We start from the raw sequence: 24896 nt of genomic DNA, 5'->3' as shown, positions 1-24896 counted from the left end.
GGACAAAAAAGAAAGAAAAAAGTCACGTTGATGTCCCATTCATATTGTAAGGATGCACGCATTCTTGGCACAATTGTACAAGCTCACGTGAGAAATCATGCATCGATGTGACCGAAAGCTAGTACAACAGTGTGTCGGCATAACATGTACAATGGTAGCCAGTGTCAGTCCTCTGCAGAATCATTGTCTCCCATCCATGAACGCCACTAGGCCCCTCGGAGCTGCTTCTGCTGACCCATGACGAAATCTCTGATGCCATCCTTTATACTTGGATCGATGAACAACAATTTACTGTTGGGAACAGAGACCAAGACTCCATCATATCGCCTTGCTTCGGCTTCCGTATCGTCAAAGAGCTCTTTTGAGTGAAACTCGAACATGACAGCTGGAAAGGTCAGTCAAAGCAGAGGCTAGGATCTACTCACCATCCTCGTGTTTCAATCGATTGCGCTCCTTGTCCCAGAGGTGCAGCTGATCAACGATGGTAGGGTGGAGCAGAGGCGGGGGCTGGAAATCTGCATCAGCACCTTGACATATCGGACAAGGCCCCGACTTACCGAGTTGTACATCTGAGGATGGGCATGACTCGCCAAGTAGCTGATAATCTGATACGCAGAGATACCTTTTTCCATCGCTGACTTGACATTTTTCCGGTCTAATTTGCCAACAACGAGGTTACGGTATCGTATGCGGATGTCAACGAATAGATTGAGAATAGCTATTTCCAGCTCGTTGGCTAACAGATGTCAGCAATGGCTATACTCACTACAAATGCCAAACTCACATGTGTAGGCGTAGATCTTGTAATTCGTTTCTAATACCAGGAACCGCTTCTCATCTGCACTTTGTGACGCCGAAGTGATGGTGTTTCCAGAGCATAACGACGTGGCAAGGTGGGTAGGGAAAAACTGATCTGACGGTACGCCGTTCACGACTGGACGGCGATATATGAAGCCGTAAGATTCAAGATCGTCCAGAGCGGAATGAGCAAGAGGGAAAGATCCAGATGCTGAATAGCTCTATGGTCGTATGAGTCAACCGATTGCCGCTTCTCATCCTTTCATTCGACTCACGTCTCCCAACTGCATACATCCCAGCGAGAAAAAGACAGACAACGTCTCTGCTGACCTTTCCGAGTCTGCTTCTTTGAGAGCCAGATAGCACATGAGAATTTGCCATAACTGTGTTTGCCGATCTTCCAGCAAGAACTGAAACCCTTTCGAGGTGATGGTTAGCCTGTCGAGATTTGGACGACGACCAGACATGTCATTACTTTGGACACCATTAGCGCTGATAACCAACGGTCGAATGGAGGCAATACGAACTTGTCAGCCATGAGGCCGCTGGCATGTAATAATCTTAGGACTTGAGGTTTCGGTTTCACAGTCGCTATCGAGCTGCTGAGACCAGACGAGACCATGTACTTGAGTATGGACTATGCGAGTATGAGCCAAAAAGACCCCTTGTCGCGATGCCTCTATTTACCTCCCATGTGTCCTCGCCATACTGTATGAGCTCCTCGGGATCCGGTGCATCGATTCCGTCTTCCCCAACGTAAGGTACGCCGAAAGAGTTAGACTTTCCTCTATCATTTGAATGAGCTTGGTCTTGATGACGGGCTGGAAAAAGCTTACAGGCCCGTCAGAGCATTTCGTAGACCCTTCTTGAATGTATCATTCATCGGCCATTCCATTTTGCCCTTCTTATGTTGTATTGGGTGGAAGATCTTTCTGTCAATAGCAGATCGAACGATGTCCTCAGCACTGCCGTTCAATGAGCTTGATCAGAGAAGCTCTTATATCGAAGCTCACAGATTGAGAGGCGCAGATACGTCGATCTGGCACAAAGCCTTGAGATCGACCGTCCGAAGGGGGTTGTATGACCATAAGGTATGGAGAACCACATGCCGACAGATGGGAGGCAGAAACCTGCGACGGAGTTCAGCTGGGGGGGCTATTTTGAGGACAGCATAAAGATTCCGGCGCACCTCAAGATACAGAGACACACTGCTTCCGACTTGTATAGCTCCTCAAAGAAGGACTGATGTTGGTTGTCTAGGAAAGCATCCAGCGGCGCTGTCGGAGAGATGACTTCCTCCGCGTTAGGTTTACGGGGATGAGAGAATGACGGTTGGACCATGGCTGTCCGAGCTCAGGTTGTTCAAGCGACCATCCGAAGATTCCACTTGCCCTAGCTCAAACTATGCAGCATTCGAGTAAAACTGATCACGGCTATCGTCTCAGTGATAGTAGAAGGGTTATCAATCGACCAAGAAGAAGCCGAGATGATGATGATGCAAAAAAATGAAATTCATCGATGAATCGGCTCAAATACCACAGAGCCTTGTGTTCATCTCTTCTTCTCGACTCAGGCCTCAATCCATCTACTGGATCATCTTGACCTCCTCATGCCTATATCATTCCCATCTAATCTATCTACACGGCAGAGTTTGCTGCTCACGGCATTTGCTTCGGTCTTGGCGACGAGCACCGTTATACTCTCATTTCAGACCTTGAGACGGGAGCACCGGACCGAAAAGCTCAAGAGACAAGTCGGGGAAGACGTCGAAGAATGGGAGAGGAGCAGGGAGGGAAGTGGGTTCGTCAGCCCAGAAGAGAGAGCGGAATGGCACGCGAACGGTGAAGTGACGCCAGGAGGTGGAAGACGGGTCAGACAGTGGGCAAAAGGCGAATTTGACGAAGGCCTCATTCGAGAGCAGGTGAGGATAAGCCGTCTCGCCTTTTGCGAGTTCTCAGGACAAGCTTGGCTGATGATGGACGCTCAGCTCACTCGTAATTATAATTTCTTGGGTGAAGAGTCCATGGAGAAGGTCCGGAATTCGTATGTGGTGGTTGTGGGATGCGGCGGAGTGGGAAGTTGGGCTGCTTTGATGTTATTGCGGAGGTGGGCGGCACACCGATATCTGTCTTCAGACGCTGAGGCTGACATCTGGTGAATCGGTAGCGGTGTCGGCAAGCTCTTACTGATAGACGTATGTCACGAGGGGTACGACATTCAGCTTATCATCAGTTCGACCTCACTACTCTGTCGTCCCTTAATCGTCATGCTTGCGCGACTCTCGAAGACGTTGGCTCACCAAAGGTGATTGCCACACAGACATACCTGAGAAAAGTTGCACCTTGGGCGGAGTAAGTGGCTTTCCCTATCCAGACGTCGTTTAGTCCTGATGTGTGGTGGTAGGATCGACACTCACGTCGGACTCTGGCGCAAAGGTGATTCTGAGCACTTGTTAGAAGGTGCGGACTGGGTCGTGGATGCGATCGACAACATCGATACAAAAGTCGATCTTTTGACTCATTGTCATAAGAATGGAATCAAAGTCTTCTCTAGCATGGGTTCTGGGGCGAAGAGGGATCCCACAAGAATACAAATCGCGTAAGTCTGCCGTTACGAGCCCTCGAGCCACCCTCTGACCATGGCTCTCTTAGCGATATCTCTTCCACATATGAAGATCCCCTTGCGAGATCTGTCCGTACACGACTGAGGAAGAACGGGATATCAAATGGCATACCGTACGTCCGATGGCCTCTCGGAAGGAAGAAGTGAGAGTGTGTGCTGAATTCACATACAGCGTGGTGTACTCCACCGAAGTTCCCGGCGACGTCAAGCTGCTGCCCTTGCCTGAGGAAGAATTCAAGAAGGGCGCAGTGAAGGAGTTGCAGGCATTTGACGATTTCCGCGTCCGTATCATGCCTGTGCTTGGTGAGTTCGCCCCTCTGACCCCCCATTGACCCGATGCTGATGTCGTGACACAGGACCGCTGCCCGCTATCTTTGGTCTCAACATTGCCACCTTTGTCCTTCTTTCCCTCGCTGACAAACCTCTGACGGATTATCTTGAAATCAAGAATCGTCGACGTCTATACGCTTCTATCGAGCGCAATCTCTCAGAACGCGAAACGAGATTACGGGGCGAGGCATTACAGACGAAGCTGCCAGTCACCCAGGATGACATTGGTTTTGTCTTTGACGACATATATCACGGGCGATCATCTATTCCACCGAATGTCGTCCTGCCGAAACCGCAAGCAGTCAGGTGGAACAAGGACAGAGAGCTTACAGAGGATAACCTCGTCATGCTGAGTATGAAGGATGCGGAGAGGCACGAGACGGAGCATTTGAAGGGCGGAAAGACTCTGGATGAAGTTTGGGGAGACGAGGTGGTGCAGTTCGTGCAGAGGAAGAGCGCGGAAGTCAGAAGAATATTAGCTTATCAGCGGCCATAAGTTGTGGGGTCGGCGTTCTGCCATTGCACAAAGCATCACGACTCTGTCGATTTCCTAATTGCTACATATGATTATAGTTCACCGGTCGTAGGTCGCTGAGAACGATCATCATCGATATGACCACAGTCCGCCATGACCTCGTCCACCCTCGCTTTCGGGATCACTCGCACTCTCCTCATCTTCATCCTCGCCGAAAGCATCCTTGTACCCGTGCATGTCCTCATCCCCATCTTCATCTTCAGGATAATCATTGCGATAGTAATCCTCGTCGTTTGAATCCTCATCCGCTTCATCCTCTGGTTCCGAATCAGAAACATCAGAGTCACCATCGTCGTCTTGATATCCTAGCCTTGGTACGATCATGAGCAAGTGAATCAAGGATCGAACGTTACCGCTAAACTTACAGAGCTCCGATATGCACTCCGTCCCCTTGACCAAGGTTTAGCGGAGTCGAAGATTGACTGGAGCGGATATCTCGATAATAGAGATCATATACGTATTGTTCCGCCTCTGGTTCGGATGGAGGATTGTCGAGAGCAGATTTGCCCTCCACTAGAGAAAGCGATCATCAGTCATTTTGTTCAAACACGTCAAATGAAACCTGGACTCGCGTTTCAGGTATTCCTGTAACATTGGTAAGAACGCAGCCATCTCCTCCTCTTCGTCAGGATTCGATGTATTCGGCTCGCTTGCCGCTTTGTTGCTTTGAGACGAGGATGCTACAGCTTCCGCATCAACGAGTTTGAGCGCGGCTGCATTCAACCTGGAGTCAAAGGATAAGAATCAATCTAACCGCTCTTTGCTTAAGCCCAAGCTCTTAGACTCACTCTGCATTCGAAAGGACACGAGGAGGCATACCGGCTTCTTGCTGTGCAGCCCGAGGCACTATTCTGTACTGCGTCCGAGGAACATTTGGGACCTGTCGAGGTTTCGACGGCTCGCCAACAGGACGTGTCTGCGGAGTCAATGGCTGAGGTGGATGTGGGGATTGAGGAGAGGTATTCGTTTGACGAGACTCCAACAAGCCTTTGATCCGTCTCTGAGTAACTTGTCAGCCTGTAGATTGAAGGATAAAATGCCACGACCCACCCTCAGAACATCACCCTCGCTGCCTTGACCTTGCCAGGTATCCGGGACGGTATCTGCCAAACGAAAGATTCCTCTGGACTTCACCAGCTCATCCTTCCGTCTCTTACGGCGAGGATCGATGATAGCACTCTGGATGACTGCAGATCGTCAGCGAGTACCTCGGCAACAGGGCGGAGGTGAGAGGAGAACCCGCGGAGGTACAAATGGATCCCCGGGCGAGGGATGGTGAGGACGACTCGCGAGGAGGAAGATATTGGCAGTGTAGCCCAGATGCTCACCAAGAGAAGATAACGGCGGCTCTGTGGCCTTCCTCTTGATCCTCAAGACGGTATAGGAGGATCCTGGCTCCCCTACTTCGGACATCTTAGTCGAGCTGCTTGCAGAGTATGAGCTAACGCATTTTATCGATATGGTCCGACTGGAAATTCAAAAGCACCAGAAAATGTCCGAAAAGGTCGGTGGTCTGCTTCAATCGGTCTCTCATCTCCCCGCCTTGGCTCTGCTTTGATTCTCGAGAGCTGCACCAGTGAGCTCGCTCAATAATGCTCTTCCTGGCCAGAAGAGTCGCGGCACCTCGTATCATATCTTGCAGTCGATACACACCTCTCGCATTCCGATCGAACCTACATTCTCGCTCGACATTTTCGACCTCCTCACTGTGCTTTAATTCTGATTCAACCTCCCCACCTGTCCCTCAAGTAGACCTTCTCACAGACATAATACCTGTGAAGCTTTCCAGAGACCAACTGCTTAGACTGCATAAGCTCTCAGCATTGAATGCTCCTCCTGAGGGCTCAGAGGAGGAAGCGAAATTACTTGATGGTCTAGGCGAGTTGATTGGTCTCATGGAGTTGGTCAAGAGTGTAGAGCTGGAAGGAGACGTCGGCGAGCTCCTAGCGGAAGGAGTAGGAGAAGTCGTCATCGATGGATCAGAACCGCCTAAGCCGACAGACTCGTCCGAGGTTGCATCTCAACCTGCTCCCTCGTTGTCGAAACCAAAGTCTGGAAGAGAGTTACTCGGCTGGGCCACACGAAAAGTTGGCGACTTTTACGCCCATCGCATCGAGACGAGAGAGTAGTGATACTCAAGCAAGCTGCACGCAGTTGGAGGATCTCAGCCGACACTCTTGGTTTAAACTTGCCGTCCCCCTTCCGGCTTTCCAGGGAAGTTCATTCAATGGTGCCGAGTTGGAAGCAGTAATATCATTTGGCCTTTGACCTTATCCCGAGCCGATGACGGTCCGGAGCCGCCTCAGAGACATCTAGGAGCCACCGACAGAGCATGGAGACACCTCGGTCCTACCCATACCACAAAGGAATACTGGGGATGGCGACATCTGAGTGACAAAGGTGTCAATCTAGCACATTCAGGGTCGCCGGAGTCTCCAGCAAACCGATTCGAATATACTTGCTGCGATATTTGATGCATGTATGATCGAACCCGGGCTACTTGCTGTGCTCGTGATGTGATAAAGACGACAGACAGGAGCGACATCCTCCGCACACTGTTCTGTGACAGGAATTGCATCTTCTAGACAAGGCAAGTGGCCTATCCACTCATGAATGTTCCATACATCACCCAAATGTCAAATATACAAAGAAAGGAGCATCGGCGGTCCGTTCACAACACCATCACGATCATTACTGCCCTCCCTGATGATGCAGGGGATCACGAAACGTCTCAACATGAGGCGAGTCGTAGGCACCCAATGAGAGAGGATCATAATTAAGAGCGACAATCCAGGACGCGCTGCTTGGTTTTGTGTTACATGAACCGCCTTGTGACAAGTGGTCGCCTGATTGACCTCGCGACCGATAGCGCCAGGCCATGGTAACCCCATGATGGCTCGACTCGTCAATTGCTGGCCGCTAAGAAGCTCGCATACAGTCCATGCTCGACGCCAAGAGCGTACGTCAGGGTCATCTGTTGCAGTATTGACTGTTCGGGCGGAGGCTGAGATAGCTCGAGCTAGGTGAAAACGATCGCTTTAGATGGAGCCTTCTCAATTCGGTACGTATTAGCTCACCAGACTGATGATGTCTTCGAGAAGTCTCGCTTGGCCGACCATCATACCAGAGAGATTTTCATGATCGATATGTACAACATGAACGTGAAAGTGGTCTGTACGTTAACTTAGCTCTAAGAGAATCAAGACTCACAATAGCTGGGCTGATAATGGATGAACAGCCGCAGCTTGTTGGGTTCGACATTGAACACCTCCTTCGCAGTGATGAATGCCTGTTGTCGTATGCGTCGTAGCAGCGGTACATGGTCCCTCGTCAGATCTCTCAGAGATCGGATGGTCCTATCCTGCACCAAGACAACGAGGTACAAAGCAGTCATAGACGTTTGATCCCATTTCAGGTCAGGTAAGATCAGGAAGCCTCGGGAGGGGTCGTCGTCCCGGTACAGGACTCGATCGGCTTCCTTCTTCCCTTCGAGTATATTGTATACCCTGACTCTCAAAGTAAGTCTTGCATCGTATAAGCATTGATCCGACTCACCACTGTATGCGGTCGGGGGGAAAGGATTCGATATACGGGACGACGACTTTCGCATACTTTTCGGCCGTTTCAGAGACCATGACTCTCTCTTGGAGCGTATACTTTGCGATATGAATCTCCGTCGCGGGCCAGATGAGCTTGATTTGCAGATCAGGCAGGCTTGAAGTCGATCGAGCGAGCAGAGCGTGTGCGGAAAAGTACTGATCGGCTCTTTGAGCTGGGGTGTGCGTCTCTTTGGGGCAAGGCATAACTTACCGGCCGATTGTCGAGGAACACTTTGATCTCCTCCAAGCCGTGCTTCACCAGCTCTGATGCACCATCAGCAGACAAGATCGTCCGCTGAAGATGAATGATTGCGGACTCGTTATGAAGCTTGCCTAAGAGATATATCGACCCTGTGGTGGTACCTGTGCAAGTATATTCAGCCATGGTAAATGACAAGCACTGCTTGACGACTCACTTTCGGAGAGGATGCGATCAAACTCGAATGTCTTGAGCGTTTCAAGATCTACCGGATGATCCATGGTGATGATGTCCGACCTCAAGGTTCAGCTCGCACTGAGGATTGTGGGATTTGAGTATGAACAGCGGACCACCGTCAGGAAAGAAGGACACGCCGGATCTTTCAAACTTCCGGTTCCCGGACATGCCTATGACCGACCCCGGTAGATTACATGCTAAACTGCATATAGATGCCTACAATGGCTACTCTTTCAACCCTGATCTACTCTCAGCTCATCCAAACCAGTCTTAGCGATGCATTCCTGGACCATCAATCGAATCTGCACGGGCATGGCATGGCGTCACTCAGCACAACTGGGCGGGCGTGGAAATCAAGTTTCAGGCGACGACTCACGTCAATCACTCCGGTCTCGACCGCCTTGACATTGAGCAGAGGCTCATGATGTACTGGTGCCACTGAGCGTGAAGCAGGCTGCAATGTATCACTCGCCAGAGCCGGGACCCATGGCGCCGCAGACTGCAAAGGGATCGTGCGTCAGGTACAAATCTCAAGGGACGAGCAGAACGCAACTCACGCCATCTGCAGTCTTGTTACCTGATGGCTCGAGATCGTCATCTGTCTCCAGTATGATACCGAAAGTGGTTTCGCCTGCGGACCAGTGAGACACATCGTTGAGACCGAGGATTTACCTCGATTATCCTCCAGTTGGCTATCTAGCGCTACGAGCCGAATGAGAAAGCCACGAAGCATAAGACTCAGATCTTCAGCTAATGGTGCACCAAGGAGCCTGCGTCAAGAGGTCAGATCCAGACCCTGCTCCGCTTGAAACGTTTCTGTGTTCCCAGCAAGGGCCAGATCGTCGGTATTGATGTGAACACTTACGGAGCTTCCCTCTGGTGCCTCTCTTTGATCTTATCCAGTCCTAAATATCCCAAATCGATGATGAATCTCTCCATCGGCAGTCCTGTCGAGACTTGCTTCACGACAACCGTCACGCGTCTCACTCTACCCACTTCCATTTCCTTGCCGATGGCGGCAACGACTTCGGAGATGTACGAGCATACTTGAGGATGACGCGATTGATACACTGGCACGCCATGGGCTCGTCTTCTAGTGAATGTGTTCGGAGGATAGACTTGACGGATACAGAGGATCGTATGCAGGGCAATCTCGACTGCGCTAGGGATATCAGATCATCGGACGCTGCCGATCTTCGACGCACTGAGTGATGTCAAGACTTCCGCAGTCTCTGTAGGCTCCTGTCAGTCGCAGCAGAAGCTGACAATTCTTTCTCCCTCACGCTTGAAGCTCAGACCAGGCGTGGACATCACCCAGTTCCCATCCTGTAACCTTCGAGCTGAATGCAGGATAGAGCGAATCAGCAGTTCACGGCGCCGGGAAATCGACTTTCCCACGATGGCGCTAGTCATCTGAGTTTTCCCACGGTGGACCTGTTTGACACTCCGGGCCGAGGGAGCCGAGAAGTGTTTCAAAATTCGAAAATAAAATGTCCAGTGATCATAAGATCCCCCTCGCTTGCAACGCCGAGTTGGTCCGAGTTTCGAAAATCTTACAGTTGCAATGCTGTTGGCGACCTTGAGAGCGAGCGACAAAGGGGGGGCGGCCTGGCATCTGAAGGTCTCACCGGATGCCAGCGTCACAGAATCATATATGGGGGGTAGGAGGGGGGAGAAGTGACAGCTGTAGGTCGCGACTGTGGCAGAATTTGTTCTATGGATGGTGCTGGAGAGGCGACACTGTGTTCGCCGAAGTGGATCATCAGCTGGGTTCCGGGTTGTGTTGCCCCGACGTCACTTGCTCCCCGAATATAAGCGATGCTTTCCCCCCCAAGAGCCCCCCGGTTGCAACTTTTTGTGGCGCGTACTGTGACCTTGGCGTTCAGATATTTTCGAATGTCGGATGAGAACGGAGGAGGAGAGAGGGGGGGTCCTCGGTGCTTGGAAACTGTTATATACAAGCAGCTACAAAGCCGTGGACCTGTATGACTTCTTCCTGCTCATTCAGCTTCTTCCCGTCTCACTGAGTACTCTCGCTTGAAAGTATATCCATTGCAGTAGCAATCCCGCTGCACTTCGCCCACTCACCGTTATCTTATCACATACCTCGTCGTCCCTCAAATCTCACACGACACTAGCTATTGAGCTCTATCGGAACTCTTTGTGCCCTCCTCCTCCTCAATCACCACACTCAGCAGTATGGCCGTCACTCAGCAAGTCATTACGCCTCCTCTCACACCTCCTCTTGGGGCCAAGAAGGACCTAGCCGGTAAGTGGCACAATGTCTCTCCTCATTGGACCTCGTTCTCATATCTTCGCTCTAGGCTCCCTTTTGCCCCATACATCGCACGAGCAGAACCTCATACGACTCCAACGTCATCTCCTCAGCTTGCCGAATGACTTGCTCAGACATTCGCACCTCGCCAAGATCAGACAGAAAGATCCAAGGCTATTTTTCGCTGCTCTTCGAGATGACCTGACCGGACTGTGGGTTGACCCCGAAGAAAACATACCCTTCCGGTTTTTTCCACTGACAGGCTCCAGCGCGCCAATTGTATACACACCCACAGTCGGAGAAGCATGCCAAAAATACTCTGAAGTCTTCCAAGGACCAGAAGGACTGTATCTTTCGATCGATGACAAGGTAGGTCGAGCCCTCCCGATTCAGATCGCGCACAAATGACCCTCGAACAGGACAAACTACCCGAATTGCTTACCGCCTACCGCGACACTTTGGACAATGTTCCTCGCATCATCGTTGTTACCGATGGATCCAGGATCCTCGGTTTAGGTGATCTCGGCATTGGTGGTATGGGAATCTCGGTCGGCAAGTTGAACCTGTATGTCGCCGGTGGTGGAGTCGACCCCCATGGCTGTCTCCCGATTGTTCTCGAGTGAGTGGGAGCTCGATCAGATGATGGGATTGCTAATCGCGACTTCTATAGTATGGGCACAGACAACCAGAAGATAAGAGATGACCCTGTTTACATCGGTCTTCGTCGTCCGCGAGCCACACTGGAGCAAGTAAGTGATCGTGGTCTTGTAGAGGAATGACGGCTGAGCTCACCAGGCAACGGAATTCATGGACGCCTTCATGGAAGCTGCCTCGGAGGCATTCCCAAAGGTCGTCATCCAACACGAAGACTTCTACTCTGAAGCTGCATTCGCATTTCTCGAAAGGTATCAAAACCAGTATAGAATGTTCAACGATGACATCCAGGGGTGAGCTCCGTTGGGCTACATCATCCTCCAGAGAGCTCATTCGCCCCCCACACAGCACCGGTTCTGTCATCCTGGGAGGCTTCTTTGCGGCTGCCAGACAGGCCAGCAAGGCCTCTGGCCTTCCGTTGAAGGACCACAAGGTCGTCTTCCTCGGTGGAGGAAGTGCTGCCGTGGGGTGAGTCGATAGGCTGTTTGAAGATGGCGTTGTGCTGACAAGCCCGCAGTGTCGCCAAGGAGATGATGAACTTTTTCATGATGGAGGGATTGACGGAACAAGAAGCGAAAGAAAGATTCTGGCTGATCGATACCAAGGTGTGTTTTGTCGATCCCAATTTTTTACCGAAGCTCACCCCATTCGGACAGGGCCTCATCACTCACACCCGACACGATGTCATCTCTGGCAAGATTGCGTCTCACAAGAAGTACTTCATCCGAGAAGACACCGAAGGCAAAGAATATGCCAATTTAGCCGAAGTGGTCGACTACGTCCAGCCTACTGCTCTTGTCGGCCTCTCGACCGTCTTTGGAGCTTTCCCAGAACCTGTGGTCCGCAAGATGGCTCAACTCAACAAAGCACCCATCATTTTCCCTTTGTCGAACCCCACGTCTAAGTGCGAACTGGCATTCTCAGACGCACTTGAATGGACAGACGGGCGGGTCCTTTTCGCTTCCGGCAGCCCGTACCCTGCTCAACAGTATGAGGGTAGGACGCGAGTCGCCGGTCAAGGCAACAATTTTTACGGTGGGTCCCCGGCCTGGATTGACGGCGAAGGCAGGAAGAGTAGCTCACCAAGGAGTCAGTGTTCCCTGGTATCGGATTTGGTGCGCTTGCATGTGGGGCCACCACCATTACCGACAGAATGATCACTGCTGCTGCTATTGGATTGAGCGAATCCCGAACACAGGAGGAGATCGCTGCGGGCTTGCTGTACCCTCGATTGGAAAGAATCCGACAGGTGTCTGCTGCTGTCTCAGCGGCACTGGTCAAGCAGGCGCAGAAAGAGGGGGTGGACACCAACGAGGAACTTCGAGGTCTTTGTGAGTCGAGAGACTGCAGGCAAAAGGATCCCAGCTGAAGCATACTCACTTCAGCGGATGAAGGCCTTCGCGAGGCAATGTTGGCGATGCAGTGGCACCCGTGAAGGATCTACCTTAGGTGACCCAGGAAATCTGGCTCGGCATTGTTCCTGGCTGCTCTTGTACATAGGCGTTGGTGACTCGGACATTCAAACAGGCTTGCAGCAATTGTTCATGCAAGCAGCTTCCTACGTGGCCTTCTCTTCGAGCCAATTGCCATCTTTTAGCATGTAATGGAGCCGTCAACCCGACACATGATCAAGATGCGAATCCTTCCTGAGCCCCAAGTGCGTCGGTGAGGTTTTTACCCTCAATCTCCCGTGCTTTCGACGGAATGACAACGGCGAATGTTCCTGAAGAATCGAGTGACCGTCAATTCAACAAGTACACTTTGTCGCCCTGAATGCGAAGTGCTTACGGGCAGTCTCCGAGGTCTCATTCGACCACTGATGCACATTTGCAGCTTGGACGACAAGCTCTCCAGCTTTTACAGTCTTGGCGGTACCGTCGTGCAAAGTCAGAGTGAGTTCACCGCTGATGACGAGCAAGTAGTCTGCGGAAGCATTTGTCAATACGGCCTGGATTGGTTCTCCGATGACTTACCTAGGGTTTTGGTGAAGTGCATCGGAGTCTTCTTGCCTGCTTCAAAGTCTGAAGTAGGAGGTCAGTGCAGGGCGCGAGTGGCTGATATAGCTAGCAAGGAGACAAGCTCGTACCTAGGAATGCCGCGACGGTGCCATCACTCTGGAAAGGTCCGTCAGGCATAGATCCGACACCTTCGATGGCCATCTTCGGGTCCGCAGGAAACCCCTTCTGAACATATGCGAGGCTCATGGTCATGCCATCCCCGACAGGAAAGCCTCGGAGGGCATCATCCTGGATCTCGACCTCTCCCGAAGAGGTGTGTGAGGTGAGGATGCGACGTGGAGCTTGAAGAGAGGACATGGTGAATCGAAGACAGATGCGCGAAAGGGGTTGTGGGTGAAGGGAGAAAAGAAGACACTTGCAAGCTTGAGTCTATTATATATACTCTCGCCAGCATCTCGGGCACGGATCGACACCGTCCTATACATAGACATTGACCGAGCAGGGACCTCCCTCGATAGAGCCACGTAACACGATTGTTCACAATAAAATGCATGACCTTCGGCTCGGGATCCAGGAATAGACACACAGACCGGTTCAGAGGTCTTGGGTGCAGGCGCTCATAGACGGGCATGTACTCCGACCAAATCACAGGGAAGCTATGGCCGGATGGCTGGGGTTCCTCCTCAGTCATAGCGGGCGTAGCATCTGTATGCATGCATAAGAAGGTCATCCTTGTAGACGCCAAGTCTACAAGGAATGTCCGCCTATTGCCACAGCACGCCTAACTCGATTGGGCACTTGAACATTGCGTCACGAATCTCGAGATCATCTTGGTACTGTACTCCTTCCTCAAACGTTGCCGTCATGTCAGGCAAGAGAACACCTCCTGAGGCTCAATCAGACCCTAGAGGTCATCCAGCTCTATCTACACCTCCTAAGGCCTTGGAAGACGCAGGGACACCTCACCCAGCTTCCGCCCCTGGGTCCAATGATTCTGCATCAAAGCCCTCCTCCTCCTCCCCGTCATCATCCTCCTCATCATCGTCTGGGCTCAAGATGCCTTCCCTTAGACCGAAGCCCAATGGCTCCGCAAATGGAGCAGGCACATCAAGCTACTCGAGTATAGCTGCAAATTTCTATCCCCGGCATGCTGGAGGTCCTCCGCCTACTGGGCCTCTCGCTCGTAAAGTCTCTGCTGCTGAAGCCGAGACGTACTTCAAGAACACACCACCTATGCTGGGCATGACGAAGTGGAGCAAGTGGATAGGCATGTTTGGATGGGCCACGATCTTTGGTAGGGGCGTCTTCCCCCCATGGACGCAGTGCTGAACATGAATCTTCAGGCGTTGCAACTTATGGTGTCCTGTTTTCGTACGAGGGCGGTAGAGAGCATGTCTTTTCGCCCGTACGTCGATATCCAGAAGAGTTTCATCTTAGACTGGAGCTGACTCGACTCTCTGCCTATAGATCCGTCGTCAAGTATTCGGTATTTGGCACAGACTCAACGGCACCTATGACCCTGTCGCAGCACAAGCAGAGCTCGACAAGAGAGACGAAGACCTGGCATGGTATGAACAGAAAAGGGTTGAACAGTTGGAAGACCGAAAGAAGAAGGGTGTGTACTTTGGCTAGACTGCATGATGAGTGAGAACTGTTTGAGTCTCTCCGATTCTGCGCTGCATGTACCGAGTATGCTTGCTCTTTCGGGCTATCCCACTGAAGACTCCGTTAACCTGTGTGAGCGGGATCATGCTGAGATATACAGGTTGCGCGGCAGGAAATCACACTCGTATGCACTGAACATATCATGTACAGAACTTTGAACCAGTCTTCATCTGATCTCTCTGATTCTCAGATCCTATCGCTCGCCCAGACCTTTTGCTTGGCCAGTCTGGAGCTCTTGGATACTTCCGAGGCCTTGAACTGACGGACACTTTCGGGCTTCGCTCCTTCTCGACTCATCTTTTGCCAAGTAGACGACCCGCCCGGTGACGAAGGCTCCACACAAGCTGATCTTGGACCGTTGGCTGCCGAATTCCAGCGAGTCCTGGAAAGCAGAGTCGACCCATTGCTCGGTTGTCGTTCAAGATTATCGAACTTGTAATCGTCATGGAGGTCATGATCTCCGACCACAGGTGTGATGTAAGGTGGAGGGATACTGGCAACTCGAGACGGGATACCAATGTGTTCAGGTGCACTGGCTGCTTGACGACCTGGCGTCTCCATCTGAACCAGTACTCGGCCAGTGTTGAAGGATGGTACTGGGGACCCTGGGCTGTCATTGGAAGAAGGAACAGTCGAAGCTTGACTCCTGCTGCCAGTGTTACTGCTTGCCAACAGAGTCCGACCAAGAGAAGGCTCTGGCCTCAGTGCAGAGGCATATTCGCCAGGCTTGATAAATGGATTCTCTTGAGCTCCACCCTGGGATGGCAGAGGGAAGAAGGCACCACTATACGCTTGGATCTCGGGGACATATCTCGGTCCACTGTCATCTGGGATGTACGTTCCAGGGGCATTGGTGGCGAGCCCTTGAGAGCGCCAAATCAATCTTCTACTATCAGTGGACGCCTGAGAATCTTGCCCTTCAAGGTTCACCGTGCGCGCTATGGGGTATGAGGTTGTCGAAGCCATGTTATCCGGGTGTGACGATAGCATGTTGAACTTGGGCTCCCACATTGTTGCTCTTGCCCCAGAAAAGAAGGAGGGTGTCAATTTTCGAGTCTTTCGCTTCCTGTTCCAACCCGACAAGCGGATGATGAAGAACCCAGCCGTGAGAAGGAAGAACAGCGCTGTATTGAGCGAGATTGCTCAGCTGATGCTCCTGACGGGGAACAAAGTCAACTCACAAGCGATGATCACGGCTATGATGGCTAAGGGGAAGAGCTTGTTGTGCGTATGAAAGATATTTTCATCATTTATTGCATTGTTGTTCTGAGCCAGACTGGCGCTGAAGACAGGCCCAACCGCGATCAAAGTGGAGACTTGAGGATAGGCGGTGTCAGTGACGGTCCATATCGCAGGGTAAACTTTATCGGCTGACGTGACCATGAATGTGGCTTCGCTGACATGACTCGATACTGTGCGGGACTGAGCCACAGTGATGGATCTCTTGGATGATTGGATGGCTTGCCGTCCGGTGGCAGAGCCAGAGCCAGAGCCAGAGATTATTCCAGTACGTGATATGGTATTAGATGTGGAAGAGACCTCTGACTTGACTTCCTCAGCCTGTGTTACGTCCTCGTCATTGTCATCGTCGCTATCTGCTCCATCTTCATCATCGCTGTCACTATCAGAGTCATCCGAGACATCGGGCTCTTCAGGCTTCACGTTGACGACTCGCGAAGCAGTTGTTGTCGCTCTCGAGAGAGGAAGAGACGTAGTGACCAGAACGGCTCGTTCTTTCGAAGCGATCTGAGAGGTCGCGACAGTCGAAGCTGTCGAAATCGTTCTAGAGGAAGAAGACGACTCCACATCTACCCTCCTGCTGGTGTTGGTGGTGGTGGTGGTCGCTGTAGCCACTTCGCTCGACGATCTGGGCACGGTAGGTTCGGGACTGCTCAGCAGTCCTCTTGGTCCAGCTTCGCTCCATGGTCCATATTCTGAGAGAGGAGGCATGGGAAGATGGGAAGAAAGCTTTCCTCGCAGAGGGGACGCTGAAACTGGTAATGGAAAGAAAAAATGGATGAACTAGTAGAGCATGGCCAGCACGCTCTGAATGGCCTGGAAGACAGTGAGAACAAAGTAGATGTCTCATGAGGTCAGCTCATTGGATTCTGAGGTACTGGATCGTCTCCTCAGAACACTCTAGCGAGGTTGGTCTCCAGGACACTTCTAGCTCTCGTATCTTGGCTCCCTGGCTGCTGCTATTCGACCACAATGTCTGTCGTCAGGGTAGATTCGTACGGTCTCGGAGACAGACGGAAAGCGTCAGACTGGTGGATGACATAATGTCTGAAGCAGAATAGGTCGCCTGTTGGATCACTTGTCCCCTGACGCCTTCTAGACAGATAGCAAGCGAGTCTCTATCTGAGGGCATGCGTCCACAGTACCTCAAAATGCACAACTCTTCCCTACGCCACTTTCCCACGGTCCCCTCGCAATGCACACGCGCGTGCTGTCCTATAAAAATTTTGGACTGCACTCCTCTTTTTCTTCTTTCTACCATGGGTCCGGCTGCCAGGTTCACCTCGATGCATTGGCATTGACCAGGACCTGGTAGCATCACTCGACAGATTGGAAGCGTCCGCTTTTCACGCTTGTGGAAGGCATTCGATTGACGTATATTTCCTGTCGACGGAATGAAGAACGGCTTCGTCCCTAGAGAGATTCTTCACATCATTCTAGGTTCATTGATCGGCTGGGCGTCGTCAAACACCCTGGATACCTGCTTCTTCGCTCCTCTTTCTTTAGAGTCGATGTGTTGAGGTTGGGGAATGGTCTTTGGATCCTGTTTGAGATCGGAGAGCTTCCGTTATTTCATATCCTTGCCTAAGGGCGATTCGCCATTGAGGAGTTTGGAAAAACCAACGGAATGACATGTATGTAGAAAGGCAAGGAGTAGACAGTATGACATTGCATCTAGATGATTATGAACATGATTGTCACATCGAGTCCATGTAGCTGCCCTCCAATCACTGAGGCGGGCCTCAATGGTCTTCGGCACAACCGATCTGATCCAGGTCAAATTGTCCGAATCTTCAGATGTCTCAACACCGTTTGACCATGACTTTGCTACCTTGACCACGACCATCCCTACAACTCATATCCGCAGATGAAACAAGCACTGAGCTCACCACAGTATTTCAAGGCTCGTGTCAGTTTACAATTCGTCCCGGATTACCCTGCATACCTAGCCAAGGCTCCCAAATCTATTTCGTTACCCGCCAATCCTCCTCCTGCTCTTCCATTCCACAAGGATACAGCGCATACCATGTAGGCCGGACGCAGGCTGCCGGTGGAGTGAGAGCTAACGCTCGCATCAGACCTACAAAATGGGGACTGTACAGATCTCTGCTGCGTGACTGCCGTCAACATGACCAACCTGCCAAAAGCTCTGAACCCTCTTTGGTCCCTGCACAACTGGATCAAACTCCCGGAGCCGGACCTTCAAGATCTCACAAGCCATTACGTTGGCCTCATATCCATGAGATGGTCCAGACCGACTGGAGGAACTCAAGGCATGTCTTATCCATTGCCCAAGCCCGACAATTCCTCACATACTACTATCAGATATTGTCCGATTTGCGTTCGTCTTCACCTGAGTCTCTGGCTCGACTCGCGGCTATCGAGGAATCGGCCCAGCGCACCATGATCATGCATCGTCTGGACGTCAAAGATGCTGAAGCTGAACGTGAAGCACTCAAGGCTAGTCGACGAAAGCAGTGGGGAAAGATGACGGGTGGATTTCTCTACCCAAATGCTTTCATGCCTCCCATGCCGAAATTACGACCTCAGCCTGAGTGGATCGCTGGAACCTATCGAAGTCGTATGAAAAAGAAGGAAAAGTCGATCAAAGCGATGCGAGATGCCGAGGAGGCAAGAGACGATATCTTGGAAGAGATCCAGTTCTTGTCCCGGCTGGAAAGGCTTGATTCAAAAGTGTGGAGACTGGAAGGATCAGGAGGATGGCTGGAATCGTATCGCAAGACGAAAGAAGCTGGAGAGGCCATGCAAAGAGCTGGAGCGGCCAGGGCCAACGCAACCTTCACGGAGGAGACTGTGAAGAAGGTGTTGGAGGCTAGGAAAGCGCGTCACAAGACGTACATGGCGTTTGCATGGCAGAGAAAGGAGGAGAAGGAGGCAAGGATCGAAGCACGAAAAGAAGAGAGGGCCAATTTCTATAATAACAAGCAGAGGGCGGAAGAAATGAAGATAGAGAGGTGGATGAGGGAGGACAAGAGTATAGGTCGAGGCAAGAATCTGTTCGAGGCGAGTGATCAGTACATCTATTGGGATGAGGCGAATGGAGGCGGATACGTGATGACGCGCAAGTGGAAGCCTACAACATCATACGGCATCAAGAAACAGACCCTCGCCGAGGCAAAAGAGGATCTCAAGCAGCGGCAAGAGAAGGAACTTCCAATCGGACTGGCGGGAAGCCCGGGTAGCGGTCGGACCGTAGCTGAAGCATCCTCATCTCAACTCGTGTAAGCATGTACGCCCCTGCATCATGTATCCTATAGTACAACAAGCGCTTCACTAGACATCGTCAATCCTCGTCATCCACTGCTCCCCGATCTCCTACCTCCGACTCCTCATTTGAGTCAGAATCATAACCTCCAAGCTCAGCTAGAGCGGTACTGGGCTGCGTCACGATGTCGGGCTTGCCATCTGCGGAAGTGGTCGTCGTATCCTCGTCACCTCGTTTCCTCTTGTAAGCATTGTCGTGAAAGCGAGTAGAAACCTGTAGCAAAGGTAAAACCTTCACCCTGCCATCCTGCACTTGAGCGTCCCAGCTTGAGCGGGACATGATTGTAATAGTGGGGTATTCGAGGAACACAATGCCCCTGAGAGCTTCCAGTATAGGTACAGAAGCGTCCAGGGTCGGAAAGTAGAGCTTTGATCCATGGTATGAGTCCGGGTCTTCATGTATGTACGAGGCTGGCACAGAGATAGCGAAGGCGAGGTCGCTTCTTGCAGCTAGATCTGGCGGAAGAAGTGCACTAAGCGATACAGGCAAGGTTTGCTCAAGCGATTTGTCCGATGGTGCTTCGATCAGCACTCGAGGTTTTAACGTGCTGTGGGATTCGCCGTCCCCTGTTAGACTGGCGTCCACGTTGAATTCGAGTGTCAAGTGCAGGATCTTGTTCCTGTCGGACCCTTGTCAATGCCGCGATATCTTTTCTGATCGATTCGGATGACTCACTTCGGATTCCAATTCGACTGGTTCCTCTTCCTGCGCTCCATAGCTTCAGGCATGAATTCTATCCGTATCCCTCTTTGCTCTAGTTCTCTAGAAAGACCCATCGTCCTCTTATCCGCGTGACTTGGTCGGGCTCGAAACATCCCTCGTCCTCTCAGACCACCTCTTCCTCGCCCTCTGTCCATCCCATTTGACTCCGATCTCAGCAAGTCTTTCGGCATTTCTTCACCCCACTTGGCGACTTTTCTCCGACCCTCTTCCAACCACTTATAATCATCTGCCCAGATCCCGTGATTGACATCTTTTAATGGGATGTATCCTGTCGGATCTCTCTCTCCGGAGCATTCAAACTTGGCCTTGTGAGCTTTCGAACATGTCAAAGAGCATGTTCTGTAGGAACATCGTGGGCAGGTGTACTTTGGCGGATCGCGGTTGCAGATTGAACACGAAGGTGAGAGGGTGGTATTAGCTGCAGAAGAGGTCGGTCGTGATGGTCCAGAGATAGATAGGTCGACAGGTAGCGGATGATTTCCCAATATAGAGGCTGGGACAGATGAGCCAGGCTTAGGTGGCAGCGGGTGATGCATCATTGGTCGTAGCAGCATACTTCGACCAGCAGCAGCGTCAACTCAGGAAATTTTGAGAGACTCGGACCAAGTTTGACCGAACAACTGAAAGGGGCAATTGTCTGAGCTGTCCCGATCGTGATGAGATCTTCGGGGAACAGCCGAAATGCTTCAGGTGGGGAGGTGGTGGGAGGATGATGATCCGCTGCTCGGTGCTGGTGCTGCTTTGGACGAGTAGAGCATCAGAGCTCGAATGCCGGGAAGCTATATACATTAGCTTGCGTGTTCATAGTCTTGGCTCACGTATTTATAGAGTCATTGATCATGAAGCAATATCATCTTACGATTGAATCTTCGCAGCCTCGCTGGCTTACTGAACATGATCAACTGGCTCTCTCTCGGGACCATCTTCGTATGGAGCTCCTCTATCCTGGCTCGGAACTCGACAAGTGGCAATAGTACAGAAAGCAATGAAGCTTCTTCCAACTTGGATTTTGGACCTATAAACTTTGCAGGGTACACAAACTATGTGTATAGGGACAATGTGACTTCGGTTCAGATCTTGTTGACTGAGTGGGTCTAGCAACTTCATCGATGATAGCTTGACTGACCCTCTTGTGATTCAGTACGTCCTCTTCATACATCCCTTCTAGGTTCATCACCGCCTTCCCACATGGAAATAATGGCGCTTTAGTCTACTTCGTTCCTCTTAATTCCACACACTCAAATTCACCCTCGAATGCCTCTGGCAATTCCACTCTGCATACCACTGCCCTCGGTGCAACTTTGAACTTTTCCTCCGTATCTTCTGTGAACCAAGAGTACAATCAGACCGGCGTGACAGGTGAAATCTCGGTCAGTGCAGATCTTCAGTTTGGGGTCACTTTGAGTGAGTTATCATGCAGGCGGTCGCATGATGCAGAAGCGGGTAGCTGCTGACGCCTCTCTCCAGTCGGCGGAGTAAGAACCCTTCGAGACTATGTCGAGAGCGGCGGGACTGTCTTCCATTCCATCTTCAACTACACTCTTGGACCATACAATGACTCGAGCGTCACCCTGATTAGACATTGGATCAATGGCTCGACCGTGCAGTACTTTCAATGGGATACCGTGTCAAATGCCAACATTTCCGTCATACCCAATTCGAACGCTACCATCCCCCCAAACATCACAATCACGCGACCTGATCAATCGTCCAATGCCACTATCCGCTTCACCTTCATCTACAACTTTACAGAGACCACACCCGTGACGCCATATGTCCCCTTAATTGGATTGGGCCGAGAGCAGCTGTTTCTGACTGAAGCGGCCAATGGCAGTGCACCGGCATTACAAAGCGTCTTGACCTCTATCCAGGAGAATGGGTCTGCCATTGCTGATCAGACTGCTTTCTTGGCTTATGAATCAAAGTTCTTAGCGGGAGGATGGAGGTTCCTAACCTACTTTGGACGAGATACAATGTTGGCCTTACGGCTCTTACTTCCCGTCATCTCCACCACTAGCGCCGAGTCGATCCTTGGAGCCGTACTCGAACGGGCCAACGAGACTGGAACACTGTGTCACGAAGAGACCGTGGGCGATTACGCTTCATTCATCAACATCGGAAACAATCAATCTTACCTTGGAAATACGCCCTACTACTCGTACATCATGCTCGATACGGACTTCCTACTCCTGCCCGTCTTGTCCGAATAATTTTTGTCGACACCTCAAGGCAAGAATAGATCGACGGCATTCCTTCAACGTAATTCGACCCTGAAGAACGGGACGTTTAGCGAGCTTCTGCTCCAGAATGTAAATCACGTACTCAACCTCTCCATGCCATTCGCTATCAATGCCACGAAGGAGAACCTTGTACCTATTCGGGATCCTACAGTTGGAGATTGGCGGGATTCGAGCACCGGTCTAGGATACGGCATCTATCCATTTGATGTGGAAGGTGAGTTGGATCAGGGTCCGCTCAGCGCTGATGTCCACCAGTCGCACTCATCCCGGCTGCTCTGCGAGCTATTGCTCAGCTGTCGGATGCTGGAATCATCCCTTCAAATTACAGTAGCAACGCAACGACCTTTGCAGAAGTCTGGGAAACTCAAGCGTCACCACTCTTCGAAGTGTCCATCTCTCCAGCTGCTGCCAACGCGTCACTACTCAACTATGTTCAGAAAGCGAATCTTTCGGATGCACTGCTGTACGGAACGGGTTCCTTAAATGCCACGGCGTCCTCTAATGGATCCAGCGGCACCAATACCTCGAGTTCATCTTTCAACTCGACCGCTGGGTACAATGCCTCTTCTGGCGGCTGGGACGCAGTGGGACAAACAATCGGTAAAGAGGTGGACGGCGTTAACTCTACGTTTTACGGCCTGTCTATAGATCGGAATGGCTCGGTGGTAGAGGTAAGCATTGTATATCCTTTCCGCGTGGATATTGACCACAGTATGGCCATCCAGGTGCTTCACTCTGATCTAGGCTTCGTATTGTTGTACGGCAACAATGTATCTCAGTCGATCATGCAAGCAACAGTGGAGGCTCTTCAGCCATATCCTCGAGGTGCGTGACCGTCTCACACGGTCACTGTATTCCGAACGGATGCTCATGATAGCAGGATTACTCACCAACGTCGGCATGGTCGTGGCAAACGCTGCCTACGATACCAATAAGACCAACATCGAGGTGTTCAACAACCTCCAGTATCACGGTGCAGTTTCGTGGTCCTGGCAACAGGGTCTCATGGCCGAGGGTCTATCTCGTCAACTTGGTTTGTGCAACCTCTCATCAAACACCCAACTTCAGTATGACCACCAAACTGCCACCCCGACCTGGTGCACCAATACGACGCTAACCGATGCACTTTTGGAGGCTCAAACGAGACTCTGGGACAGTATACAAGGTAGCGCCTCTGCACTTTTCACAGAGGTCCTCAGTCCCGTCTTTGACAACGCCACAAATACCTTTACTATCGGTGATCTTGGAGCTATCAGCCCGAGTGGGACCGAAGGTGACGCGATCCAGTTGTGGAGTTATGGCTTTTTAGCTCAGATCGATCCCAGATCGGGAAGGCCGGTGGCTGATGGATTCTGAAGGAGGCAATGTGATCTGCTGATATCTCGGAGGCATATGAGTAAGATCCGCTCTCAAGACTGTTCCTTCTTTGTCACCGGCCGTCAAGATACAATGCATCAGTGCAATATGACCGGGCCCTAATTCTGAATCCTAAGTGAAGGTACATTGCGGTCTGACCAATGATCTGAAGATTTGACGCCCTCGCCAACCTTCGTGTAGAGGTCGATGGGAATGTGACCGATGTAATGGGAGCTAAAGGGATCCTTAAGTCAGCCGGATCCCAACGACAGACGCAGCTTGCTCACTCTCCGAATCCACCGACATAATAAATGTCGGAAGGCTGAAACTTTGCCCAAAATGAATTGAACGGATGTTGAGACTGATATGGGATCCAGGACTTGGCATCGGGATGGTACCACGTGAAGCATTTTTCCATTATCTCAAGTTCATCTTCCGGGATGTTTTCGTACTTCATAACCGTAATGTTCTGAGAGAGGTGTGTCAGGATGATGGTTCGGAGGGAGACTTCAAGCTCGACTCACCCCGATGAAGGCTACTCGAGCTTGGCTCATGGGCGAAGGATCAAAAGGGACCTTTTCTGAGATTGTGTATGTTGCTGGATGTGAGCTATTGGCGAGGATGTTGCGAGTCGAAAGGGCAATAGGCATGAGGAGCATGGTGAGGGCCGGAGCAGGAAAGCACGGGGCATGATACTGAAGATCGTCAGGGGAGATAGTACGTCTGGATCTCTTCGTTGTGACCCCTCACCTCCATTAGCGCGAATGGATGCCCTAGGTCCATGTCAGTCATGAATAGTATGATCGACGGCAGTATACCCACCAGCATGCTCGCTATCGGGTGGAAATACACTGGCGATGGTACCAGTGGTCTGTCGATGTACCATCTCTTTGACGTGATATGCTGCCAATCATTGCATGAGCTCGGCACACTGAGCTAGCCCTGACCCACCTGCGGCCTCGATACTCTCGCGAGACTCTGTGGCGGGTGTGGCGACGGCTCCGCCCATGAGCAGGGTGAACACGAGGAATAGACTGCCCAGCATCTTGTCGTTAAACATTTGAGTCTCCCGCACTCAATCGCTTCTGTTGTCTACCACGATGCACCCCCCGATTAATGTATTCATACCGTAGATCTTCATGACCATTTGACGATGAGCAAGCGTGCTTGCTTTTATTTA

The 24896-nt window shown here is 51.4% G+C and overlaps 16 protein-coding genes across 16 annotated transcripts; 7 read left to right on the top strand and 9 right to left on the bottom strand.

Annotated features, from left to right (window-relative positions):
- Positions 1–84: 84 nt before the first annotated feature.
- Positions 85–2284, bottom strand: BD324DRAFT_590365 (transcription factor Tfb2-domain-containing protein). The gene is made up of 10 exons (XM_022013788.1): positions 1988–2284; positions 1812–1928; positions 1635–1763; positions 1486–1585; positions 1326–1435; positions 1074–1272; positions 785–1019; positions 558–736; positions 426–507; positions 85–385 (listed from the first exon to the last, which is right to left on the bottom strand). Exons 1-10 carry the CDS (start codon positions 2137–2139, stop codon positions 207–209), a joined length of 1482 nt encoding a protein of 493 aa, XP_021871192.1. The 5' UTR covers positions 2140–2284; the 3' UTR covers positions 85–206.
- Positions 2285–2407: 123 nt separating this feature from the next.
- BD324DRAFT_579869 (hypothetical protein) lies at positions 2408–4246 on the top strand (the record flags this gene model as incomplete). Its single annotated transcript, XM_022013413.1, has 8 exons — positions 2408–2719; positions 2786–2904; positions 2965–2992; positions 3031–3149; positions 3202–3396; positions 3450–3533; positions 3593–3723; positions 3777–4246. The coding sequence occupies 8 exons, from the start codon at positions 2408–2410 to the stop codon at positions 4244–4246; spliced, it is 1458 nt and encodes a 485-aa protein (XP_021871191.1).
- Positions 4247–4300: 54 nt separating this feature from the next.
- BD324DRAFT_428915 (hypothetical protein) lies at positions 4301–5747 on the bottom strand. Its single transcript, XM_022012763.1, has 6 exons — positions 5614–5747; positions 5336–5472; positions 5074–5285; positions 4858–5009; positions 4651–4798; positions 4301–4595 (listed from the first exon to the last, which is right to left on the bottom strand). The coding sequence occupies exons 1-6, from the start codon at positions 5696–5698 to the stop codon at positions 4355–4357; spliced, it is 975 nt and encodes a 324-aa protein (XP_021871190.1). The 5' UTR covers positions 5699–5747; the 3' UTR covers positions 4301–4354.
- Positions 5748–5801: 54 nt separating this feature from the next.
- BD324DRAFT_428879 (hypothetical protein) lies at positions 5802–6500 on the top strand. The gene has a single exon (XM_022012762.1). It carries the CDS (start codon positions 5878–5880, stop codon positions 6412–6414), a length of 537 nt encoding a protein of 178 aa, XP_021871189.1. The 5' UTR covers positions 5802–5877; the 3' UTR covers positions 6415–6500.
- A 690-nt stretch (positions 6501–7190) lies between these two features.
- Positions 7191–8364, bottom strand: BD324DRAFT_642131 (HIT-like domain-containing protein; the record flags this gene model as incomplete). Its single annotated transcript, XM_022017468.1, has 6 exons — positions 7191–7274; positions 7363–7457; positions 7496–7791; positions 7841–8040; positions 8096–8247; positions 8301–8364. The coding sequence occupies 6 exons, from the start codon at positions 8362–8364 to the stop codon at positions 7191–7193; spliced, it is 891 nt and encodes a 296-aa protein (XP_021871188.1).
- A 189-nt stretch (positions 8365–8553) lies between these two features.
- Positions 8554–9631, bottom strand: BD324DRAFT_642115 (DNA-binding protein; the record flags this gene model as incomplete). The annotated part of the gene is made up of 6 exons (XM_022017467.1): positions 8554–8622; positions 8697–8819; positions 8878–8951; positions 8993–9090; positions 9186–9477; positions 9604–9631. 6 exons carry the CDS (start codon positions 9629–9631, stop codon positions 8554–8556), a joined length of 684 nt encoding a protein of 227 aa, XP_021871187.1.
- Positions 9632–10519: 888 nt separating this feature from the next.
- On the top strand, positions 10520–13106 carry BD324DRAFT_673974 (hypothetical protein; the record flags this gene model as incomplete). Its single annotated transcript, XM_022018945.1, has 11 exons — positions 10520–10589; positions 10645–10807; positions 10865–10964; positions 11015–11214; positions 11266–11344; positions 11391–11542; positions 11598–11717; positions 11767–11854; positions 11906–12284; positions 12344–12580; positions 12635–13106. 11 exons carry the CDS (start codon positions 10520–10522, stop codon positions 12682–12684), a joined length of 1638 nt encoding a protein of 545 aa, XP_021871186.1. The 3' UTR covers positions 12685–13106.
- On the bottom strand, positions 12789–13755 carry BD324DRAFT_624946 (hypothetical protein). The gene is made up of 4 exons (XM_022015754.1): positions 13336–13755; positions 13223–13270; positions 13038–13172; positions 12789–12972 (listed from the first exon to the last, which is right to left on the bottom strand). The coding sequence occupies exons 1-4, from the start codon at positions 13562–13564 to the stop codon at positions 12878–12880; spliced, it is 507 nt and encodes a 168-aa protein (XP_021871185.1). The 5' UTR covers positions 13565–13755; the 3' UTR covers positions 12789–12877.
- A 290-nt stretch (positions 13756–14045) lies between these two features.
- BD324DRAFT_624944 (hypothetical protein) lies at positions 14046–15004 on the top strand. Its single transcript, XM_022015753.1, has 3 exons — positions 14046–14501; positions 14551–14612; positions 14675–15004. The coding sequence occupies exons 1-3, from the start codon at positions 14072–14074 to the stop codon at positions 14837–14839; spliced, it is 657 nt and encodes a 218-aa protein (XP_021871184.1). The 5' UTR covers positions 14046–14071; the 3' UTR covers positions 14840–15004.
- On the bottom strand, positions 14976–15999 carry BD324DRAFT_428533 (hypothetical protein). The gene has a single exon (XM_022012761.1). It carries the CDS (start codon positions 15881–15883, stop codon positions 15059–15061), a length of 825 nt encoding a protein of 274 aa, XP_021871183.1. The 5' UTR covers positions 15884–15999; the 3' UTR covers positions 14976–15058.
- A 1913-nt stretch (positions 16000–17912) lies between these two features.
- Positions 17913–19357, top strand: BD324DRAFT_656327 (hypothetical protein; the record flags this gene model as incomplete). The annotated part of the gene is made up of 2 exons (XM_022018841.1): positions 17913–18139; positions 18190–19357. Exons 1-2 carry the CDS (start codon positions 17979–17981, stop codon positions 19355–19357), a joined length of 1329 nt encoding a protein of 442 aa, XP_021871182.1. The 5' UTR covers positions 17913–17978.
- A 58-nt stretch (positions 19358–19415) lies between these two features.
- BD324DRAFT_650751 (hypothetical protein) lies at positions 19416–20173 on the bottom strand (the record flags this gene model as incomplete). Its single annotated transcript, XM_022018199.1, has 2 exons — positions 19416–20016; positions 20073–20173. The coding sequence occupies 2 exons, from the start codon at positions 20171–20173 to the stop codon at positions 19416–19418; spliced, it is 702 nt and encodes a 233-aa protein (XP_021871181.1).
- Positions 20174–20314: 141 nt separating this feature from the next.
- BD324DRAFT_566417 (hypothetical protein) lies at positions 20315–20515 on the bottom strand (the record flags this gene model as incomplete). Its single annotated transcript, XM_022013038.1, has 1 exon — positions 20315–20515. A coding segment is annotated over one exon (201 nt), but the record flags the coding sequence as incomplete, so codon positions are not given.
- A 499-nt stretch (positions 20516–21014) lies between these two features.
- On the top strand, positions 21015–22330 carry BD324DRAFT_650750 (hypothetical protein; the record flags this gene model as incomplete). Its single annotated transcript, XM_022018198.1, has 3 exons — positions 21015–21208; positions 21262–21524; positions 21588–22330. 3 exons carry the CDS (start codon positions 21015–21017, stop codon positions 22328–22330), a joined length of 1200 nt encoding a protein of 399 aa, XP_021871179.1.
- A 123-nt stretch (positions 22331–22453) lies between these two features.
- On the top strand, positions 22454–23716 carry BD324DRAFT_650749 (hypothetical protein; the record flags this gene model as incomplete). The annotated part of the gene is made up of 4 exons (XM_022018197.1): positions 22454–22574; positions 22616–23031; positions 23086–23185; positions 23241–23716. 4 exons carry the CDS (start codon positions 22454–22456, stop codon positions 23714–23716), a joined length of 1113 nt encoding a protein of 370 aa, XP_021871178.1.
- A 119-nt stretch (positions 23717–23835) lies between these two features.
- BD324DRAFT_650748 (pyridoxamine 5'-phosphate oxidase-domain-containing protein) lies at positions 23836–24761 on the bottom strand (the record flags this gene model as incomplete). The annotated part of the gene is made up of 6 exons (XM_022018196.1): positions 23836–23950; positions 24004–24185; positions 24241–24411; positions 24467–24489; positions 24539–24619; positions 24668–24761. The coding sequence occupies 6 exons, from the start codon at positions 24759–24761 to the stop codon at positions 23836–23838; spliced, it is 666 nt and encodes a 221-aa protein (XP_021871177.1).
- Between the last annotated feature and the right edge of the window lie 135 nt (positions 24762–24896).

This window comes from Kockovaella imperatae (assembly GCF_002102565.1).
Source record: "Kockovaella imperatae strain NRRL Y-17943 chromosome Unknown BD324scaffold_6, whole genome shotgun sequence".
NCBI lineage: Eukaryota > Fungi > Basidiomycota > Tremellomycetes > Tremellales > Cuniculitremaceae > Kockovaella > Kockovaella imperatae.
This window is presented reverse-complemented; position numbering and strand designations above follow the sequence as displayed.

Excerpts from the sequence above, each read along its gene's own strand:
- BD324DRAFT_428533 (XM_022012761.1), bottom strand. The coding sequence starts at position 15,883 with ATGTGGGAGCCCAAGTTCAACATGCTATCGTCACACCCGGATAACATG.
- BD324DRAFT_428915 (XM_022012763.1), bottom strand. The coding sequence starts at position 5,698 with ATGTCCGAAGTAGGGGAGCCAGGATCCTCCTATACCGTCTTGAGGATC. Across the intron at positions 5,286-5,335 it reads GCGAGGGTGATGTTCTGAGG|AGACGGATCAAAGGCTTGTT; the intron begins GTGGGTCGTGGC and ends CAAGTTACTCAG. Across the intron at positions 5,010-5,073 it reads CGTGTCCTTTCGAATGCAGA|GTTGAATGCAGCCGCGCTCA; the intron begins GTGAGTCTAAGA and ends CTTTGACTCCAG.
- BD324DRAFT_624944 (XM_022015753.1), top strand. The coding sequence starts at position 14,072 with ATGTCAGGCAAGAGAACACCTCCTGAGGCTCAATCAGACCCTAGAGGT. Across the intron at positions 14,502-14,550 it reads TGGATGGGCCACGATCTTTG|GCGTTGCAACTTATGGTGTC; the intron begins GTAGGGGCGTCT and ends ATGAATCTTCAG. Across the intron at positions 14,613-14,674 it reads GAGAGCATGTCTTTTCGCCC|ATCCGTCGTCAAGTATTCGG; the intron begins GTACGTCGATAT and ends CTCTGCCTATAG.
- BD324DRAFT_428879 (XM_022012762.1), top strand. The coding sequence starts at position 5,878 with ATGCTCTTCCTGGCCAGAAGAGTCGCGGCACCTCGTATCATATCTTGC.
- BD324DRAFT_624946 (XM_022015754.1), bottom strand. The coding sequence starts at position 13,564 with ATGTCCTCTCTTCAAGCTCCACGTCGCATCCTCACCTCACACACCTCT. Across the intron at positions 13,173-13,222 it reads GCACTTCACCAAAACCCTAG|ACTACTTGCTCGTCATCAGC; the intron begins GTAAGTCATCGG and ends ATGCTTCCGCAG. Across the intron at positions 12,973-13,037 it reads TGAGACCTCGGAGACTGCCC|GAACATTCGCCGTTGTCATT; the intron begins GTAAGCACTTCG and ends TCGATTCTTCAG.
- BD324DRAFT_590365 (XM_022013788.1), bottom strand. The coding sequence starts at position 2,139 with ATGGTCCAACCGTCATTCTCTCATCCCCGTAAACCTAACGCGGAGGAA. Across the intron at positions 1,929-1,987 it reads GTGTGTCTCTGTATCTTGAG|GTTTCTGCCTCCCATCTGTC; the intron begins GTGCGCCGGAAT and ends ACTCCGTCGCAG. Across the intron at positions 1,273-1,325 it reads AGCGGCCTCATGGCTGACAA|TAATGACATGTCTGGTCGTC; the intron begins GTTCGTATTGCC and ends TGGTGTCCAAAG.